At 54.7% G+C, this 21,322-nt stretch overlaps 1 protein-coding gene across 1 annotated transcript; it reads right to left on the bottom strand.

Moving 5' to 3' along the window:
• Positions 1–1,349: 1,349 nt before the first annotated feature.
• MMD2 (monocyte to macrophage differentiation associated 2) lies at positions 1,350–18,980 on the bottom strand. The gene is made up of 7 exons (XM_009897674.2): positions 18,525–18,980; positions 4,252–4,333; positions 3,414–3,574; positions 3,247–3,321; positions 2,840–2,941; positions 2,194–2,263; positions 1,350–1,810 (listed from the first exon to the last, which is right to left on the bottom strand). The coding sequence occupies exons 1-7, from the start codon at positions 18,569–18,571 to the stop codon at positions 1,607–1,609; spliced, it is 741 nt and encodes a 246-aa protein (XP_009895976.1). The 5' UTR covers positions 18,572–18,980; the 3' UTR covers positions 1,350–1,606.
• Positions 18,981–21,322: the final 2,342 nt, after the last annotated feature.

Raw genomic sequence — 21,322 nt, 5'->3', positions numbered from 1 at the left:
CCCCAGTGGAATTCAGTGATGGAGAAGCTGGGGGGGAACCCAGGCAGAACGAGCTGCAGTTGTCACCATACCCTGTGGTGGCTCTGGGAATCTGGTCCCCCAGACTCAGTGAAAATTGAAGCACTTGTTTGAGAGCATTGGTTGTCCTCCAAGTGCTTCCCAGGGTCCTCACAGGAGCCTTGTGAGGCAGGTCAATGTCTTCATCCCTATTTTACAGGTGGGAAAGCCGAGGCACGGAGAAGGGTCATGACCTGCCAGAATGGCATCTCCTGTTCTGGGATCCCATGTCTCACTGTTCTAACCCCAGGTATACTCCACCAACTGCTCATTACTCACAGTTTGTCCTTCTCCACCCTTCCACCTGCACCAGGTGACAGAGCACACACTGGGATTTGAGGGCCTGGCAGAGGCAGCAGCAGAGACTGGGCTCACACTGAGTCATTTACTCCTTCTCCCTAAAACTGCTCTTCACCCTGAGAGATGTCCCAGCCCAAAAGCTGTTTTGTGGTGCCCTGGACAGGGACTTCCCATCACAGCTCTCCTCTGAAGATCACACAGAGGCATCCCTTCTCTGTGGCATTCCCAGGAATGTCAGAATTCCTCCCAAAAGTGGATTTAAATCTGAGACTGAGTAAGAGGCTCCTTAACAAAACTGGAGTGGAGAAGGAAGGCAGCCCTGGGATCCCAGTCCAAGGAGGTTCACTTCCCTCCCTCAAAAGGAAAGAGAAAATCCCCTGGTGCCAATGGGCTGATCCCAGTGAGGATCTGGCCAGGAGCCAGATCCCTGCTCTGCTCCTCACCAAAGGCACACATGTGGCAGAGCCTGGAAGCAGGGCAGTGCTTCTGGGCTGTTGCTGGCCCTGGGACTGGAGATGGAAACAAAACACCCCAGGGAGATAATGTCCACGAGGGTTCCATGGGCTCACCTAGGAGGGATGTACCAAGTTGTGCACTTAACACTGGCTTACAGAAAGGGCTTTCCAGGCTCTGTGGAGCCCTGGAAGAGATTCAAGTTTCAATCTCACGTAAGGCTTTGTCGACTTTGGACATTTCCATCAAGAGTTTGGGGGGGGGGGTGGGCAGTTGATGCTGAAATGACTTAGGACCATTTTGGGTGGTATGGGGGTACTGATGTGCCCCCCTCCCAGCTGGGGCAGACTCACACCCAGGCAGGGCAAAAGGGGCTGGGTTTCTGCCCTGACCCAAACACCTCCAGACCCCTGGGTGGCCCTCACTAAGGTAGCCATACCCAGGGTGTTACTAGCCAGAGGCATGTGAGCCAGGACCCTTGCTCCAGTGGGATGCTCAGGTTCAGCAGGTGAGTGAAGCCTCCCCAAACCCTGCAGCGAGGGGTCACTCCCCATCACCTGCAGTCCATCAGTCAGTCACCACCACCTGAAACCTTTGCCTAAAGAGATAAACAGTTCCCCAGGTTCCAAAAAGGACAATCTGTTTAAAATCCACCTCCAGGCTCCTCTGGCTGTGCAGGAAGGGCACTGCCGCCCGTGAGGCGCGAGGGTGGTTCAGGGTGAGCCCAGGGGCTCTGGCTGGCTCCCTGCTCCTCTCCATGCCCCCAGGTGCCAGCTGGCACAAGTCTGTAAGGCTTCTACCAGGACGGTTTGGGCTCCAGCGCGCCAGGCCGGTAGAGGTACCTCCAAATGGCGTAGTAGTGGATGCCAGCCCCGATGGCCACGAAGAGGTGCCAGATGGCGTGGGCGAAGGGGATGCGGCCGTCGCTTTTGAAGAAGACCATGCCCAGGCAGTAGAAGAGTCCTCCGGCCACCAGCTCTGGGAGGCCATCCCTGTTGGGCTGGGAGCAGGCAGGGAGGCAGGACTCAGTGATGGCCGTGGCACGCCTGCCTTTCCCCCTCCACCACTCCACCAAGAGCAGAAGCGTGGCCCCGGCCCTGGGCAAGACCTTCGCTTTGCCTTCTGCTGCGCCCTCCCCTCCAGCAAGGCAGCGAGGGCCCAGCGGCCCAGCTTTGCCAGGAGGATTTCAGTGCAATGGAGCCCAGTCAGGAGGTCTGCTGGAGATGCAGGTGGTGTCTGCTGGGCACCCAAAGCACTTGCAAAGCCAAGCTGATGGCTTCATCCACTATGCAGCCTGGACCACACCAATACACTAGAGACAAACCAACCCTGCTGAGGTTTGTCCCTCATCCCGAGTCCGTGTGCTTCCCAGCAGTGCCTTACCATGGAGAGAATGACCAAGGCAGGGAAGAAGCCCATGATAACGTAGCACACCAGCTCCACCAGCTTGTACCTGCAGTGGACAGCAAAGCTACTTGGAGGCAGATGCAGAGGAAGAGTCAAGTTTTGTGCTTACAATGCCCACTGCCATACGACAGGAAAAGGGGCAGAGGTGCCAGCACAGCAGGTCGCATGTCCTCATGTGTAAGCCACACCACCCCTGTGAAGTTGGCACCCAGCTCCGAGGGTGATGGACCCCAACCCTGACTTGGGAGATGCCAGCTCAGGGCCAGGCTCTCGGGGCTTAGGGGAGACACCTGCGGCCTTTTGCTTTCTATTTGGTGCCACCGTGTGGAAGAAGCCACTCATGGCAGCGCGTCCCTGCTCCGACATCCCTCCTCCCGCATCCCTCCTCTCGCGTCCCTCCTCCCACATCCCTGCCACTAAGACTCCTAAAACCAGGGTGCAGATGGGGAAAGACGTGGTCCGAGGAAGCTCACCACTGCCAGCTGACCAGGAGGCTGTGCCTACATGTCCCCCTGTCTGTCTGTCTATCGCCATCCTTCTTGCTCTCAAGACAGTAAGAGGGGCTGGCAGAGCTGAGCTGGGCTCTGCAGTACCCAGCATGGGGCCAGGTGAAGATACTCACCGCTCATGGAAGAAGAAGACATAGACAGTCCCAATAGAAGCCATGATCCAGATGATCCAACGCATGTGGGAGGCCCAAGGACCCAGCTCCCTCAGGTTCAGCCTGCAGGACCCGTGTTTGTGGTGAGGTAGGTGTAGGGCAGCACCCTGGTCCAGGCTGCAAGCAGCCAGGAGCCAAGGAGACGCTGACCTCACCCCAGTGATTGTCCCATCCATGGGTCTTCCTAGCTTGTAACCTCAGCTTAAAGGGGCTGAAGTCTATAGGATAGGAAGGTTGTGTGGCAAGGGGCAGGGTACTGCTTCAAGGCAGAGGCAAACCCAGAGAAGGAAACCCTATTTGTTGGAACCAGGCTGGTCTTCTCCTCACCACTGGGGCCAAGTGATGGTCCCCACCTGCTGGCAACTCACCAGGGAGCATATGATGCAGCAATGAAGAAGTAGATCACCATCCTGTCAAACATGTGCAAGCAGTGCTCCACAGTCCTGTGAGACAGACAGAAGGGTCACTGCCTGTGGCACCAAGGCCCTCTAGACCTTCTCCATCTTTCCAAGCCCTGAGTGACCATGGCTGGTACCTGAGATGCCTCTTCTTCCAGGAGATGGTGTGGAAGACAGTGGAGACAATGAAGAGGCTGGACAAGCCAAAGCCATAGATCCAGGCTGAGATAGTTTCCCACTGGTCATCAGAGAGGATGTAGAGGATGGAGCTGCCGAGGATGCTGGGCAAGATCCAGAACTGGAAGGGAGAAGCAAATCTGCTGTTGACTCTCTGTGTTTCCACTGAGCAGCTACCATACAGTTTCTGCTTTTCCTTTCAGGTGTTTCTGGTCAAAGCTAGCAGCCAGAAGGGGCAGGTTGGCCACCTGCACTGGCCAGGCAGGGGTTTCTCACTGCATGCTCCAGCTCCAAAATCAGTTCTCCAGGAGGAGACAGTAAGGAGAAGGAAGGCACAAGGAAGAGTCTACCTCTGAGTCAGCTTCCAGGGCTTGGAGTGGAAGTTGCCAGCTCCTGAGGGAAACCCTGATGTGGGCAGTGTTCATTTCCCCTGCCACATAGGCAGCCCCATGGGTGCCTGCCACCATTCCTCCTGTGAAAAGCACTCCTTTTTCAGGGAGTTTTACAAAACACTCCTGCACCACTAAGCCCACAGCCAGCACCTCTGGGGACACAGGCCCATGGTGGGTGAGAGCAAGGGAGATGAACATCAGCTGCCCAAGGCAGGAAGAAGGCTTAAAGCATCCTGAGTCCCTGGGGAGCCCTTGGGGCACATCTGCCTCATCACAGCCCCAGCAGCCTCAGCAGCTGCTCCATGGCTGAACACAGGCATTTCAGGTGTTTGTTGAGATTCCTCAGGGGATCCTCAGAGAGCTGGACACCATCCTCCCTCTCCCTGGGCGGGGGACAGGGACTCACCGCGTGGGTGGCACAGTTGGCTGCGTGCTCGTACTCGGTTGGCTGGTACCTGCAGTTGGATGGGACACGGTGGTTCATAAACCTGCAGCAAGAAGCAGCAAGAGAAACACTCTCAGGGAACAGGGTGGGGGAAAGTCCTTTTGGAGGAGTCTGCACTGAACACCCACCAGCCCCCCAGAGTGGTCCCCACTTCAGCTCAGCTTTGCTCCAGCCGCCCTGCAGATGTGACCCCAGCACTGGACATGGCTTGCCCACCTGACTGGCCCTAAAAGCCAGGACCTCTGCTCTTGCTCAGCTGCATCTCAGGGTGAAGCTTTTCCCAGCAGCTGCTTGTTGAACAGAAGACAGGAGCCACCTCTGCCCACTGCTGCAAGCAGGAGAGGACAGGAGACAGCAGTGGTGGGAAGGGCCCCAGAAGTGGATGGAGGCACTTGGGGTACCACAGAATGACAAAATGGTAGGGGTTGGAAGGGACCTCCAGGGACCATCAAGTCCTACCCCCTGCCAAAGCAGGATCACCTAGGGCAGGTCACACAGAAACATGTCCAGATGGGGCTTGAAAGTCTAGAGAAGACTCCACAACCTCTCTGGGCAGCCTGCTCCAGTGCTCCATCACCCTCACAGTCAAGAAGTTTTCCCTCATGCTGAGATGGAGCTTCCTGTGTTCCAGTTTGCTTCCTTTGGCCCTTGTACTATCACAAGGGGTAGTGGAAGGACCTGCTGCCTGTCCCCAGTCCATCCAGCAGTGACAGCCTTATGTCACAGTAGCATCCCTGACTCCAACAACTGTATCCCTGCGATGTCTTTGATTTCTGGGTACCACCTGCATCTACCTCCTGCCAGCAGAGCCTGGTGCTGGGGGCACCTGCATCTTTATTTCTGTTTCTCTGTGGCATCAGCTTGCTCTTGGCACTCAGAGGAACATATTGATTGCCCCTGTCAGATCAACACACAGCAATGAAAAATGGTGTGGGCTTGGCTGGACACTGCTGGGTACATAATGCTCTATAAAGAGCCAAATTAAACGTGCATCCATGATAACAGGTTGGAGCTGAGTGCTGCCTTGTCCAGTGGCCTCTTTTGACAGGGGCCAGCCTTAGTGAAAGGGAGAAAGAAATGGGGAAATAGAGTGATCCTACCCTGGCTGCTCCTGGTGCTGAAGGGGTTGAAGGCTGCTGCTGTGGCTCAGATCAGGACAGCCAAGCTAAGTGGGCACTGATGGGGCTGTCCTGCAGGACCTGGGCTAATTGTTTCCTGACCTTGTTTGCTCTCACCCTGGCACCATCTGCAGCATGTTTCACAGCTGAGCTGTGCCCAGTGAAGGGGTTTGAGGTCTGGCAGGACCTTGCTGTTGGGCACAGAGTGACCCCTCAGTCTGGGACACTGAGAAGGGCAGCAGAAGTCCCTTCTCCCCATCCCCAAGCCACCCGCATCCATAGGGACTCCCCTGTCTCCCCTTGCATGCTCAGCCCCACCACCTGAGCCCCTCAGTCCATTGAAAGTGAGCCAGGATGGATTGAATCCTTCAAATGACGAGAGTTTGAGTGGAGAGGAGTGTGGCCACAGCAGGAAAAGGTGTGTGAGGTTCTCCCCAGCCAGTGACAACCCACACAGGCACCTCCCTGGTCCCTGCCCTGCCTGCTGCTGGGCCCTGGCGCTGCTGGACCCTGCACGGTCATCCTCACCCCAAATGTCTTGAATTCAGTTGGTGCAAGTAGAGAGGTCAAACTCCCCCTGCCCTGCAAATCAAGGGAAACCAAAGCTTAGCAAGGCTGCTGTGGCTGGGAAGCAGCCAGGCATCCCTGGGGATGTAGTGGTGCCCAGCATGCTGCCACCTCCATCCCAGGAGGCACCAGGGATGCCCTCCCCGGCCCGCCGGGAGAGCTGGCCACGCTCCCAGTGCTGAAGCCACGTCCCCCTGGCAGGAGAACATCGCCGTCCGCTGGGCTGCCGGGACACTGTCCCCAGCTCCCCTTCGCTTTCTGCTTCCCTTCCTTCTGCCCTTACCGATAAGGCGCTGGGGGGGGGGGGGCAGCCCCCCCGCGTGACGTCATGGTTGCTGAGGAAACCTGTTCCAGGCCTTTTCCTTCAATTTATTTGTTCTCACAAAGCCATGCATCATCTCCTCTCCAGCCTGCTGGGTGCTGTTCAGAGCAGTAATAGGGAGCAGCAGTGGGGCCAGCTTCCACCCCTCACCTCCCTCTTAGGAACAAGGAACACTCAGACCTTTTAGGAAGGGGTCCCTGGGGTGCAACTATGCTCCCTAGCTCTGGCACAGGCATGGAGAAGCCTGGAAGGGCCACCCCAGCTGTCTCCAAGGGATGCGGTCAAACAGCATGTGTGCCCCCAGGCCTGATACCTGCTTTTCCCAGGGGGAGAAGTAGCCTTCAGAAGGAAGGGTTTTTTCTGAGCTGGGGAAAAATCGTTCTGGTTTTCCAGCCCTGCTTTCTAATAAGCATCAGCCCATGAAGGATGGGAAATGGAGCATCACAGATGTGGGAGCTGGCTGGAAGTGCTGAGCCAGCCCAGGTACAGCAGGGCCCTCCAGGAGCAGCCCCATTTTGGGGCTAGTTGGACACATTTTTGTGGTCCTCTATGCTCAAGAGCAGTGCTGTGCAAGCAGGCACAGAGCAGCCAGTGTCTGCACATCTGGCAGGGCAGGATGAGTCCCTGGCTCCCTGCAGCCCCTCACTCCTAGGGGAGAGGAGGCAATCCTTTTCTCACCTTCTCTTCTCTCCTGAGATCTCAAATCCCAGACCATCCTAGGATGCCAAGTGACCATCCTGGGATGCCAAGTGACCATCCTGGGATGCCAAGTGACCACCCAGCTCATGTCATCCCTGTGCATGCTGGCATGGGTGCAGGGCAGAGTACAAGGAGTCCCAGCTTGCAGAAACTTTCCATATCAGTGTGTAAAATGAGCCTCAGACCTGAGCTCCTTCCCAGAGAGGTGGGACAGACACACTTGCAGAGGGCACCTGCAACTCTTATTAGAACTGATGAAAGCCAAGAGCCCTGGGAGTGGCTGCTGTGTGTTTCCCAGCCCCAGCCTTGTGTGACTGGGGTCGGGAGAAGGGGAATTGCTAGCAGCCAGGGAGAGCTCCAGGGGGTTTCAAAGCAGGAGAATAAGGAGAAAAAGGGATACACCTCTCCAAAAGTCTCCTCCATGGCTGGCTGAATTCATAACCATTGCCAGCTCTGTGTTGTGCTCATGTGCTTGGGGACACCTTGGCAACGTCCCTGGGGTGGGAGGGGACAAGAGCAACTTGTCCAAACAGCCTCCAGCCTATGCTGCCACCTGCCCAGGGACCAAGCAAAGCTATGGTGATGTGGCTCACTCAACACACTCCATCTGGGAAACCACAGGCAGCTGAGTGCTCCAAAGCATTGTGGAAGGTGCTCTAGGACTGCAAAGTCCAAAAGACACAGAGACTTTCAAACCCTCCTGCACATCAGGAGTGAAGCATCTTTGGAAGTCTCAAGCTGCACCAGGGGAGGTTTGAGCTGGATGTTAGGAAGAAATTCTTTGCAGACATATTTGCTACTGGAATGTGCTGCCCAGGGAGGTGGTGGAGTCACCATCCCTGGAAGTGTTTAAAGAGAGCCTGGCTGAGGCACTTGGTGCCATGGTTTAGTTGATTAGATGGTGTTGGGTGAGAGGTTGGACTGGATGATCTCAAAGGTCTCTTCCAACCTGGTTAATTCTGTATTCTGTAGAAGTGCTGTGTCCAGCTTTGGCCTCCTGAACACAAGGAACACACAGACCTGTTGGAACACATCTGGAGGAGGCCACAAAAACCAGCACAGAGCTGGAACCCCTCTGGTTGTGAGGCCAGGCTGAGAGAGTTGGGGTTGTTCAGCCTGGAGAAGAAAAGGCTCCAAGGAGACCTTCTGGTGGCCTCTCAGTACTTAAAGGGACCAGTAAGAAAGATGGGGACAGATTTTTCAGTAGGCCCTGTTGTGACAGAACAAGGGGTGATGGGTTTGAAGCGAAAGAGGGAGATTTAGACTAGATCTAAGGAAGGCATTTTTCACACTGAGGTTGGTGAGTCACTGTCCCAGGTGGCAGATGCCCCATCCAGGTGAGGTCATCTGGGGCTCTGAGCAACCTGCTCCAGCTGCAGATGTCCCTGCTGACAGCAGCAGGGTTGGTCTAGGTGACCTTTAAAGATTCCCTTCCAAGCCAAACCGCTCTGAGATTCTATGTTCATCTTCAGGGATGGTGCATGGGAAGCAGAGACCCAAGGAGCTCCCAGGCTCTCTCTCCCAGTGTTAGCTCTGGCAGCTGCTATACAGAGTGGCCATATGAAGGTGGGGGTCCAAGCAGGGGTTATTCACTGAAGCCCCAGGGTTTTTGCTGCCCTGCTTGTGCCTGATTCCCCCTGGCCCCTTTCCCAGGGAGAGAGACAGAAAAGGGCCAGTGCACCGGGCTCTGGCCAGGGAAACAAAGAGCCCCTTGTCCCAGGCAGCCAGGGCAAAGTGCAGAGCCAGCTTCCCAGGCTTGTTCCTTTCTCCTTCTCTCTCTCCCACCCTGGTTTTTGGTGGTTTCTTTTGGGTTTTGTTGGTTATTTGGGGGATTTTGTGGTTTTTTGTGACTTTGGGGTGGTGTTTTTTTAGAGTTGGGAGGTTCTTTAAGACTTTTATCCAAGAACAAAGTTCTGACCTCAAAAATCATGGAGATCTGCCTGGCTGATGCTTTGCCAGGGTAAGGCAGAAGAAGGTAAAAAGGGAAATACATTGAAGTATTCCTGGGAGTGGCCCATGTGTGAGCACCTGAGATGTCTTGGGGACACCAAGACAACCTCCATCATCCCTTCCCTGGGCACCAGGTACTCACATGGGCAGAGCCATTGGGGCACTTTGGAGGAAAGCTGTCCTCTACACACATGGAGGGGCAACAGGCCTGATGGGCACCCAGGCTAGTCTGCAGGTTGGGGGAGAGGGTGTTTAGTCCTACCTTCAATACCAACTCTCTGGGCTGGCCTTTGGCACATCAGTTCTCTCTTGCCCCCTTTCCTCTCCTCCAAGTGACATCCTTTAGGCAAGCCAGTGGAAGAATAATGTGAGGAAGGTGTAAAATCACCACTAAGGTATGGATGGAGAGGTGTGAGTCGGGCTCCCACTGAGCAGCTCCTCCCAGTCCTTGGAAAGAGCAGGTCCAACCCAACCATGCTATGAGTCAGGCCACACGTGGCTGTGTGTCTATGCATTGAGGAACTGAGCTCCCCCTGCACAGTGCTGAGGCTGTGGCCAGGGCCATGGCACTTGAAGAGACAACACATCCCCTTCACAACCCCTGAGGCACTAAATGCCAGAGCTGTGTGCTGCACCACAGGCTGGGTGCTGTGGGGACAAAGGAGCAGCTGGCACGGTGGTTAAGTAAGAGGAAACAGCATCATTGTGCACCAGGGGAGGTTTAGGTTGGACATTAGGAACAATTTCTTCCCCAGAAAGGTTGTCAAGCCCTGGAATAGGCTGCCCAGGGAAGTGGTGCAGTCCCCATCCATGGGGGGATTGAAAAGCTGTGTAGATGTGGTGCTGAGGGCCATGGTTTAATGGTGACCTGGCAGTGCTGGGTTAATGGTTGGACTCCACGAGCTGGAAGGTCTCTTCCAACCAAAACAATGCTGTGATTCTCCAGCCAAGGTTGCTCCCAGGTGATGTGAATCTCCCCAGGCCAGCTAATGGCTACAGGTTTCACCTGCAAATGGCTTATAAAAGTGCTGGGCTTGGCCAGCCTCTGCTTGTGTCTTTGCAGGGGGGTTGGTGACTTGTTGGGTGTCTACTCTCCTGCCCAGGAAGCTGAGGCACTTCCAGGCTGTGTTGCCCCCAAGGAATCTGACTGCAAAAGAAGAGGATTTCTCCTTCTCTTTGTGCCTGGGTGTCATAACTGCTTTTAGAGTAACAGAGAAGGATTGTATCCTCATGATGGTTATTGTCAGAGAGGAAGGAAGGAAGGAGAAAGCATTTGCTGGACGCTGACTGGCAGTGGGGGTAAGTTCTACTAGGGCCCTCTGGGCTGTTGCTTGGTAGAGCAAATGTTGTGATGCCTGAGGTGACAGTGATGGAGCAGATGTGTCCCTGCAGAGCAGGCTGGCTCCAGATCCCTCTCCAGGGCATGGTCTGGATTTGCCCTAATGAGCCCAGAGGCTGCACACACAGTGCAGATGCTGGGGCTTGGTCTTCAGGCTTGTGCTCACGTGTGAGCTGCTGTGGCAGCAGCAGCCCTCATCAGCTGGGGCTTGCTGTGTGCTCTGCCTCTGCCCCATGATCTGGTAATCTCCAGCTGTAGTCCCTGGTAGAAGCTTCCTCCCCTTGAGTTCCTCTGTGCTTTGTAATGCTCTCAGTCCCTGGGAGTGGGGTGTGGTGTTGTGGGGCAGGACCCAAAGTGTTGCTTACTCATGGGGGACAACCACAGGGGACAGAGTAGGGCCACTCAGGGTCCCCCCTCTAGTCCATCGTCAGTTATTCAATTTGCTAACATGGGAAAGGTTCATCAGCCCTTCCCTCTGTCCCCGTGGCTGCAGCTCCCAGTGCAGAGCCCTCAGGCTCCACAGTGCCCAAAAGCTGCCTTGTGAAGCTCAGGAGCACACAGGGAATTCTGTTTTTCCTTCCTCCCTGTTGGCAGGGGAGCATGTGCCCCTGGGAAGCAGAAATGCAGCAGCTCAGCTTGCTGCTGCCCAGCATTGCCATCTGCAGAGCCACCCCCACGGGCACGTGTGTGACTGTGTGGCACCCCAGTAGGAGCTGAAACCTCTCTTTCCATGCCTGCTGCTCAGGGCCCAAATGTTCCTACACAAACATATGGAGCTCCTGGTTTGGAAAGCCAAGCTGTGTGTGCTGTAAGCTCGTGGGTTGGCTTCCTGGGCTGAGGGAGAAGGGGCAGCTCTGGAGGTTTGCTCCTTTGACCCCAGCCCATCCCATTGAGAAGGAGCAGGAGGGCTGATGGAACAAGACAGGGTAGTGTCTTCTGCACTGCTCCCTGGCACTGTGCAAAGAGCTGGCAGCTTGGGTAGGGCACAGAATGTGAAAGGCTTCTCATCTAAACCCCATAGCACAAACCCTATGAGGAGAGGCTGAGGGAGCTGGGGTTGCTTAGCCTGGAGAAGAGGAGGCTCAGAGGAAACCTTACTGCTCTCTACAGCTACCTGAAGGGAGGTTGTAGCCAGGTGGGGGTTGGTCTCTTCTCCCAGGCAGCCAGCACCAGAACAAGAGAACACAGTCTCAAGCTGAGCCAGGGGAGGTTTAGGCTGGATGTTAGGAAGTTGTTCTTCCCAGAACGAGAGGTTGGCCATTGGAATGTGCTGCCCAGGGAGGTGGTGGAGTCACCATCACTGGAGGTGTTTAAAATAAGACTGGATGAGGCACTTGGTGCCATGGTTTAGTTGATTAGATGGTGTTGGGTGAAAGGTTGGACTGGATGATCTCATAGGTCTTTTCCAACTTGGTTAATTCTATTCTGTTCTTTCTTGTGGGTAAATCTTGCTTGGTGCCATGGTTTGGTGCTTGGTGCCATGGTTTGGTTGATTAGGTGGTGTTGGATGATAGGTTGGACTCAATGATCTTGAAGGTCTCTTCCAACCTGGTTTATCCTATTCTACATTAGCTGATCACCACACTTCTGGAGCAGCCTGCCCAGATGCTGCAGTGCAAGCCTTGCTTCCACAAGCATCATTCATCACCCTGATTGTGCTCATTCCCAGCACTCTAACATGTGGCAGCATCCTGGGCTGGCTGTAGACCATCCCCTGGCACTACACAGCCTCCATGCCATGAGAAATGCTGAATGAGTCTGCTTGCCAACTCAGAGATGCTCCAAGACAGGGACCATGTGCTCAGCTGCATCCATGCTGTACTTGGCTCTAAACTCCAGGCACAGATGTCCCCCATGGGAGGACAGGGAAGACATCCCCCCAGCACATCCTGCTGCCACAGGAGTTGGGTACACAAGGGGCCCAGCCTGGCAGGAGGCAATGTCACAGAATCCCAGCATGGTAGTTGTTGGAAGGGGCCCCTGGGGATCACTTAGTCTGATCTCTCTGCTAGAGCAGGGTCACCCAGAGCAGGTTGCCCAGGATCACATACAGGTCTTGAAAGTCTCTGGAGGAGACTCCACAGCCTCTGTGGGCAGCCTGTTCCAGTGTTCTGCTGTTTCCTTGACCATACCAAGGGCATAGCCCATTCCTGTTCCTTGCTTCTCAGCCTAGTAGAGACAGTGGGAGGCTCCAAGCCAGACTGGACGCAGGCACAGACCCTCTCTTCAGCCATGAGAGCCCATGTAGAGCTGGGGGGTGGAAACTCAGCAGGTAATTCCCAGCAGGGCCACAGCTGTCCACATTCCCATCCTTCATGAAGGGATATTTATTTTCCTTTCCAGCAGGCTTTCCACTTTGTCTGTAGATGGTATCTCTGACTCTTCCAAGACAACTACAGCAGAGCTGTTTGTTTATTCACAGCAGATGGGATTGGTGAGTGCTTCCCAAATTACTTTCTGAGCAGGGACTTCTTGTTTCCTTTGGTACTCATGAGACCTCCAACAGCAGCTGATTAGTCACAAAATGACTCTGATGTCCCAGGTGTTCCATTAATGTTAGGAGGCCTCTTTCCAGAACTAAAATGTCTCTGTTGTTCACTGTTTGCTTGCCTGGAATGTCATTGTGAATGTTCCTTGCTGCCTTCCCTGCATGGCCCTGAGCACTGAAGTTAGTGGCACAGATCCTGCCTGCTTAGACTCTGCCACCACCCAAGGTGGGCAGGAGTGAGCCTGACCAGCAGCCCCTCTGCCAGCTGGCTGAGGTTTTGGGGCTACAGCCTTCCCAGCCTCTACCCCTGGCTGCCACTGTGGCTGTAAAACTCCAGGGGCACATCACAGTTTTTGCAGGTCCATAAGGTCTTCCCATAGCATCCTCTGAGAGACAGAGCCAGGCTCTCCTTGGGGATTCCTGGATGCTGCTCAAGTACAAATGGTATTTGTAAATTATTCAGCAGATGTCTCTGGATCACAGAGGCACAGGAGGAGAACCATGGATTTCACCAGCCAGGCCAGCACATAGTAGGCTTTCCATTAGTATTACTTACAAGGGAGAGCAGAGCTGTGTCTGGAGCTGTGCTACCAGCTGGTGCTGCTCAGCACAGCAGAGGAGGTAGCTCCTTGCCCCTGGCTTACTGATTATTTCCTTGCATAAAATCCTTTCCTCAGCCACAGCAAGCCTGGCCTAGGAACTTGAACAGGAGCACAGACTTGGATCCAAACTCTCTTGAAAGTCAGCAGTGCCCAGCTCAGCTAACTGGCATCTGAAGCAAACATCAGGAATATGCTGCTTGTGGATTCATGTTAGTATGCTAGAGGTTGGAAGAGACCTCTGGAGGTTGACTCCAACCTTCCTGCCAAAGCAGGGTCACCTGCAGCAGACCACAAACTGTGTTCCAGATTGTGTCCATTGTCCCTCATCCTACTGCAGGGCACCACTGAAAACCACAAGAATCTGCAGTGCGTCATATTGAGTCCATCCAGATCTGGATCTTCACTGCATGAGAATGCTGAGGTTAAATTACACCTGGAAAACCCCAAAGGGAGACCTGAGCTCTGTGTCATTGGCCATGTCTTCTCTGCTTTGCTCAGCCCCTGCCCTAAGCATCCATGCCCTTGCAGCATCTCTCTGGGTACTCTACCAACCTCCTTCAGCAGCTGCAGCCAAGCACCCCCCAAGAGCAATGAACTGAAATAGCCATTGTGCTCTTGTCCTTTTCTTTCTGTAGGAGTTGTAGTTGGTCTGCATCTCTTTGTCTCACTGTGGAGCTGGGGCTGTGGGAAGAGAGGAGGAGGGAAGGCAAGCCTGGGAGCAGTGCTGGCAGAGCCCCACTTCGGGCATTCACTGACTGCCGCTCTGGGCAGCAGCTCGAGTTTCCCATGCATGGTGTTGGCTGATACCTCATGAAGCTGGCCACAGTGAACTGTGCCAAAGAATCACATCAGGCTGACATCCAACACCAGCTGAAGGAGGGAAAAGACCATGGTGTATCCATCTCCCAGCCAGCCAAGAGACTGTCCTTCCCCCAAAAGCACAGGACACAGGGCTTGGCTTGCCTGCTGCTGCACAGCTCCAATGTGGTGATCCCCATGTGAACCTGCCCTGCCAGGTCCTTCAACCCTCCCAAAGGAGGAAAAGGGGCAGTTTTAGCAAACATCCCACTGCAACTGATCTCAGAATACTTCCTGTCTTCTAAAGACCTGGTTCAAAAGAGAGCTGCCCCTGTGTGAGGTGAATCTTAAGAGGGTATCTGAGTCAACCTGACCCCACAGAGCAAACAACATGGAACTGGTCAGAGACATCAGATGATCCTGGTTTTCCCTAGGTATTTGGGGGGAAATACCATCTCCATCTGTTGGAGCAGCACCTTTTGTAGCAAAGGGTTCTGCTCAGCTGGAGGCAGCCTGGCAGGTCTTAGTGGGGATGATGGGAGGAACACAGTGAGGAGCCCCTGCCTCTTGAGCAGCTCTGAGCTGTAACATCAAGGCTTAAAAGCCTTTTCCTTCTCAGTGCTTCTTCCTACATGGGCTGTGGGGGAAGCAGAGCTCTTGGAAAGCATCTTGGCATGTGTGGGAGCAGGCAAGGGCTTTTTGTGCTTTCACTGCAAAGCAAATGGGGACCAGATCTCCCCAGTGGGGTACCTCTGTTCAGGCTGTCAACACAGTGTTGTTTTTCTTGTGTTTGGGGTTTGAACCTCCCAGTTTTCTCTCTTCCCTCCTATTCCAGTTGGTTCTCCTCTCCCTTTCTTGCCAGGAGATGCTGGAGGAGGAGTCAGCAAATGTCTCCTTGCTTAGTAATTGCAGGGAGCAACAAGGAAGGTCTGCCCAGCTGCCTTCCCCCAAACTCGGGAGCAAGTGTCGAGTTCAGATCTCCACACCTTTGTGCTGGTGAGGAGGTGGCAGCGTCTACACTGCAGATGCTGAGAAGGTGAGGATAAGCCTGGACCATGCACCTACAGAGACCTTTGCTCTCCATAACTGAGAAATGAATGTGGCTTTTCCTGGCTGCTCCAATCTGTTGCTCTGTGCAGGGCATGAGGAACAAATGCTTTAAGACTTGTAGCCTTTTACATGATCACATTGGGAGCTGTTATCAGTTTATTAGGATGATTCAGTGTCCTGTGCAGCCTGCAGTTGCCAGCAAACCCCTCTCCACCAGCTGTTCCAGAGCTGCTGAAGATGGCCAGACACAGTAGCTCCCCACTTAATCATGTTTCCTTTCAATTACAGGTCTGAGTGGCTGAAGTCTTGGGAGTATTTTGTGTTCTACAGGGAGGCTGGGGCTGAGCTGTAGCCTCACAGCAGCTGTGTGGGCAAGAGGCAGCAGACCACCTCTGAATAGAAAAGGAGGCAAAGCTGGTGGTTAGGTGAGGGAAAGGATCAGATACTGGCTTGGTGTAACCTGGATGATGAGTTTAAGTGATGAAGATGTTATGTACACCAGTCTGTGCTGTGGAGAAACCAGTATCAGTTTGGTGATCTGAGAGGAAAGGAGGAGGAGAAGAAAGAGTGGAGGAATAACTGCCCAGTAAGTGGATAAAGCAGGAGGAATTACATCTGCTTGCACCCTGGCACTGCTGCCAGCACCGTGGGTGAGTTTGGCCTGATGGGCAGGTGATGGATGTCACCTGCCATGGCGTGCAGGCTGTGAGTGACAGAGAAAGCCTTGCAGCAACTGTGCCTTTCAGCTCGCTTTCCCCGTGGTGGAAGAGTCTCTTGGACCCCACAGAAGAGGAGAAACCACCAAGAGCCTCATTTTTAGCCACAACCTACTCAAACAGCATTGCCATGCATCGCTCTCTCCACCCCAGGGACAGCCTCCTCTCCTTGCACTTTTCCCTTCTGCGTCAGCTATGATGCTCCATTCTCGAAGCCCAGCCAGGAGGAGGGGACACTTCAGTACCCTTCCAGCCCCAAGTTTTCTGCTGGCAGATCACAAAATGCTCCCACATTGATTGCTGCCTTTCATCTCTCTGTTCAAAGCCCAGTGCCTCTGCTGCAGCTTTCACACAAGAGGTCTTTCATCACCACCTCGTTTTATTTAGTCCTTTTGGTGGCTGCATGGCCAAGTTCCTCCTTTCTTGGTCCTCACTCAAAATTAGATAGAACAACATTAAAAGTGAAGCTGTTCCAGGCTTTTCTACCACAGGGTAAACTTTCTGCCTCCTCTTTATTTAAGAATGACCACAAGTAGGAGTTTCTCATCCTCTCAAAAGATATTGTACTATGCTTCTGATGCCTTGAAAGACATGTGCCACTGCAAGCCCCATGGCTCCTACTCACCCCAGTCCCCATCACAGAGCCTGGCTCCTATTTACTTGCAGTCCAGTTGAAGCAAAAGATCCTCCCCAGCACACAGGAAAGGGCAGCTTTTAGGGTTTCTTTTGGGATATGTCACAGCAGCAGAGCATTTCCTCAGGGATAAGAGCTGGTGTGTACAGGGTGCAGGGGGGACAGGGATTAGCAGCTGTTATTTTTAAGCACTAGGCTAAGAGGATCTCTGTGGTGATGTAGGAAGCTCTGGGTTGACATCACGTGCTGGCAACTGCCTTGGGGTGAAAGCCAAGGGAGTACCTGCCTTCTGCTCACTGTCCAGCCTTGGCACCCACTGAGGGGTGAAGGATGCCCAGGTGGACATGACCCTTCCCATGCCCTGCAGCCCCCACCCTGCACTCCCTAACACCTTGCCCCATTCAGCAAACCCCCAGAAAGGACCCTGACAAGGTTTGGATGTGCTGATTGGGGATAAATAAAGCAACAGGTTGGCAGATGGGTTCTGCTGGGTTAGAATTGAAGCAAAGAGGCAACCCCTGCTCTGCTGCCCAGCTCCCAGAAACCTTTGCCCCATGGCAGTGGTGCAGAGGCTATGGTTTTCCTCCTGCTCTGGGAGTGTAGAGCTCTGCCCAGCTCCATCTCCCCTGGCCCTGTCCTCTGTATGCCAGTGGGGAAATACAGTTCTGAATTCTGTTTTCATCAGTAGTTTTGCATCAGATGCATGGTGCAGTCTGGGTACCTCCTGCATCTCTCCCAGGCAAAGGTATTTAGGGAGCTACAGCATCAAAATAGTCCCTGAGCATGTGCCTACACATTTCAGGCAGCTTTTGGAGGTGCAAGTATGGATTCTTCCCATGGAACAGCTAGGAGGAGAGGAGATGCTAGCTTGTGGGGGTGGGAAAGAGGTCTTCTCCCCTTATCCAGCTCAGGCAAACATCCTTCAGGGATGCTCATGCCTGGAATAGGGAAGAAACACCATCACCACTTGTTTTCAAACAAGTTTTCCCTCTGCTATCTGCCTCTAACAGGACCACTGGGAGTCTGCAGCAGCAGAGCCAAGCGCCTCCAGGAGCTGCACCAGCCTGTGGGACCATCCACAGCCATGGAAATATCCCCACCACAATCATGGGGAGCTGTGAGTAAAGCCTGGTCCTGGTACACAACTGGCATGTCGTGTCGTCCCCCCTCCACCCCCCCCCCACCCCCAGCATTGCCTTCAGCCCTGTCTGGCCATGAAATGTCCAGCACTGTGTGATCTGACTCAGCCTCGGTCACCCAGCATGCTGGCGAGCTGCAGGCAGCTGTTGTCCCCACGTCACCCACCAGCTCCCTGCTAGAGGCCACATCTGATCCCGCAGCAGCTTGTGGCCGACTGATCTCTGACCTGTGCCTGGCGATCCTCAGGTTTCCCCCGCCCCGTGCAGGCAACATCGGGAGGTTCCTTAACGCACCTCGAGCTTTTAAGACAAGTCCCTGCCGCTGGAAAATCTCCCAGGGTAGTTCCTGGAAGGGCAGAAGGATCCACCACCCGTGCATCCCACGGGAAGCCCCATGGAGCTCCCAGGTCCAGGTTAGGACCCAGCCGGACGGTACTTCCCCTGGGTACGGTGGGACCTCGGACACAGAGGGACCCTCCAGGGAAGGTTTGCAACCAGCAGCGGGGTCTGTCCCCAAAAGGAGCTGGGTTCCTGGTCCTTCAGCAGTGGGTGAGCAAGGGTGACGTTAGACCCAGAGAAAGGCAGCGAGGGCTCCTGAGGATGCTCAGAATCCCTTAGGGATGCAGAAAAGCAGGTAACCTTCTCCCAGCAGACCAGCCCCGCACCTGCTCTGGGCTTTGGGGCACTCAGCAGGTTTTGAAGGTCCCTTTTGGGCTCCATCCCCGCCGGAGTCGAGGCAGGGGCTGGGGCTGTCCCGGGGCTCGGCAAGCCCCCGTGGAGGGCTCAGGGATCACCGGCACCGGGGGTTTTACCTGGCGTAACGAGTCTTCTGGAAATCCAGGAGTCGGGACACGAACATCGCGGCGGTGCCATGGGGGGTCCCGGGTTGGGGGGCGGTGGCTGCTCAGCCCCGGGCCGGGGAGGAAAGCAGCGCCCAGGGGAACCGCGCTAACTCCGCAGGCTCCGGCGGGGTGAGGAGAAGGGACGGCTGGTCCAGCCCAGCCCAGCCCAGCCTGGCCCCCTCCCACCCCGCCCCGGCTGCTCGAGAGAGCGACAAGGGAAAAACAAAGGCGACCTCCGGGATGGGGGGGCTAGCCCCGCTGCCGCCCTCAGATGTGCGAGGAGGAAGAAAAAGGGGAGGGGAGGGAGATCCCGTCCAACTCTGGCCGGCCACAGCAACCTGCACGATCTCCCGTAGTCTCCCCGGCAGCTCTAAGCTCAGCTAAAAATATTCCTCCCCCACTCCTCCCCGCCGCCACCCCCGGAGGATCAAATAGCAGCAGATTGGAATTGAGAATGTGATTAAAGACTTTGAGGGGGGGGAGGAAAGGGAGGGAGAGAGGGAGGGTGCAGGCAGCCTGCCCGCCCCTCTCTGGCGACGCTGCCCACGGCCGGGCCCCCCAGGAGGGGCACCGAGATCTCCCTGCCTGCATCCCTGCCTGCCCCAGGGCAGGGCCAGGCCACCCCGGCATCCCCAGGGAGCTGCTTTGTTTGGCTTAGCTTTTATTTATTTGATTTTAATGATTTTATTTTGTTTTCCATTATTTTCCAGGGGCCCTGGCAGGGGCGGGAGGCTCTGTCCTTGTCCCAGCGCTGTAGGGTGCCTGTGGGTAGGGAAACGGCTCCCACCAGCATGCCAGCATCCCTCCCTGCTCGGGAGATGCAGGAGGATAGTAAGGCGAGGACGGGAGACACCAGGATCCTCACCCTATCACCATCGTAAGTCTTCACCTCTCCATCCTCTACACCACCAGGGAAATGAGATCTCAACACACATCTGAGGTTAGACAGATCAGAGAGGGGATGTAAAGGATGATGAGAGCTTGTCTGCAGGCAGATGGGCATCATCCATGCCCATCCTGTGCCAAAGGCTGCAGGTACCTTCAGTGAGCAGCTAAGGGGCAAGAAAGGTGACGTAAGCCCAGCAGCAACTGAAGGAGGAGAGCCCCCGGGGGAGAGATCTCCCCAGTACAACCCCTTGCTGATGCTCTAATAAGGTTGGTGGGAAGAAGGTGGGAAAGCTGATGACGTCTCAGCACAAAGGGCCACGTTTCCATGGGAATTCTCACACACACATATCTTCCAAGAGCCAAAAGAGACCAAAAAATTAAGAACTCTTAATTCAAGAGGTGAATGAATCCTAGCACCCTTTGCAACCTCTTCCAGAAGCAGCTCATCCTCCCAGGGGATGGGAAAAGGGTGATGCTGCAGGTGCATGCTGCGTTGTGGAGTGTCCTCAAGAAGAATCCCAGTTCCCTGAGGCCAAGGGCTGGCAGCAGGATCAGCCTTCCTGCACACTTCCCATCGTGGATGGAAGATGGCTTCAGGAACCAGACTGGTGACAGTGGGATCCAGGAGGTGCAAGAGGAACCAAACCAACCCCACCTTTGGTAGGACCTTCCAGTCTATCTGGGACAGTGAAGCCCTGGCTGAAAGCAGCAGGTCCAGGCTGAGATGCAGAGTGAGATCATCTCCAAAACCCTCACCCACGCTCTGCCACTTAGCTGGGAAGATTGGGGGTTCTTTTCAAGTTCCTTCCCCAGCCTTCTAGATGATGAGGCTTTGGCAAAGGTTATTTCATGCTGCCTGTGTGCACCCTGCTTTACCTTTTCTCTGGGCCTAAATAGAGGAGGGAGAGAAAATGGCGATAAACCACTTATTTTAGCAGAATAACACCCTCAAAGCCCCCAGTCTGCAGCCAGGGGTGCTGGGGAGGGACACCTGAAGTGAACCATCAGTCCTGAAATAGATCTGTCTCAGAGGGCAAAAGGCAAATTGAATGAAAAATAAGTTACTATTTTTAAAGCCTGAATCCAGTTGTTATGGCAACCAAAGCCTCGCTCACGGTGCTGGGGGATGGCTCCAGCCCCAGTGCTGCCTCCAAACCCCGAGGCTGGAGAGCTGCAGGCAGCCAGGAGCAGCCAGAGAGAGAGGCAGAGATGTCCACGCTCCCACCACCTGTATCCCACTAGGACATGTGCCCTCCATGCATGGCATCTCCCTTCACACACTGGCTGGCCCCAAGCCTTGCTTTTCTTTCCTCCTCCTCCATTCCTGGTGCAAAGATCTGGGTAATTCTAGTGATGTTAAGGAGAGTTTCCAAGGTTCAGGGCAACCTGACTGCAATGACGTTTTTCTGACACCCAAAGGGGGCAGGAGGAGCTTGCAGAGTTTCTCTTTAAGAGGAGGAATGGGTCATGAAGCCCAGGACTGGTTCCTCCCCAAAATCTGCAAACTCCCAAACCCTGCACAAATTCCATAGCTGGAAATGCCTCTGTGTATTGTCTGCTACTCCCAGTCGTGGGTCCCATCTGGATCCCAGCTGTGAAGAGTGTGACTATTTGCACCTTGAGTGCTCTGAGCCCTGGCAGTGCCCACCCTGACTGCATTTCCCTAGGGAGAAAGGTTTCCCTGTGCATTAAGAGATAATTTGAGATAAAAACCTGCCCTGTCTTAGCAGGAAAAATACACCCCACAATAAAAGAAACTTTGGATGGATAGAAGGAGTTATGGGACACAGATGGGTTGGCAACAGCTGTTGTGGAGGCAGAGCTAGGCATGGGGGGCAGGACCAGCTGGGGTGTGGCTGTGGGCCACCATAGCAGGGTGG

The sequence above is a fragment of the Dryobates pubescens genome, chromosome 4, assembly GCF_014839835.1.
Source record: "Dryobates pubescens isolate bDryPub1 chromosome 4, bDryPub1.pri, whole genome shotgun sequence".
NCBI lineage: Eukaryota > Metazoa > Chordata > Aves > Piciformes > Picidae > Dryobates > Dryobates pubescens.
This window is presented reverse-complemented; position numbering and strand designations above follow the sequence as displayed.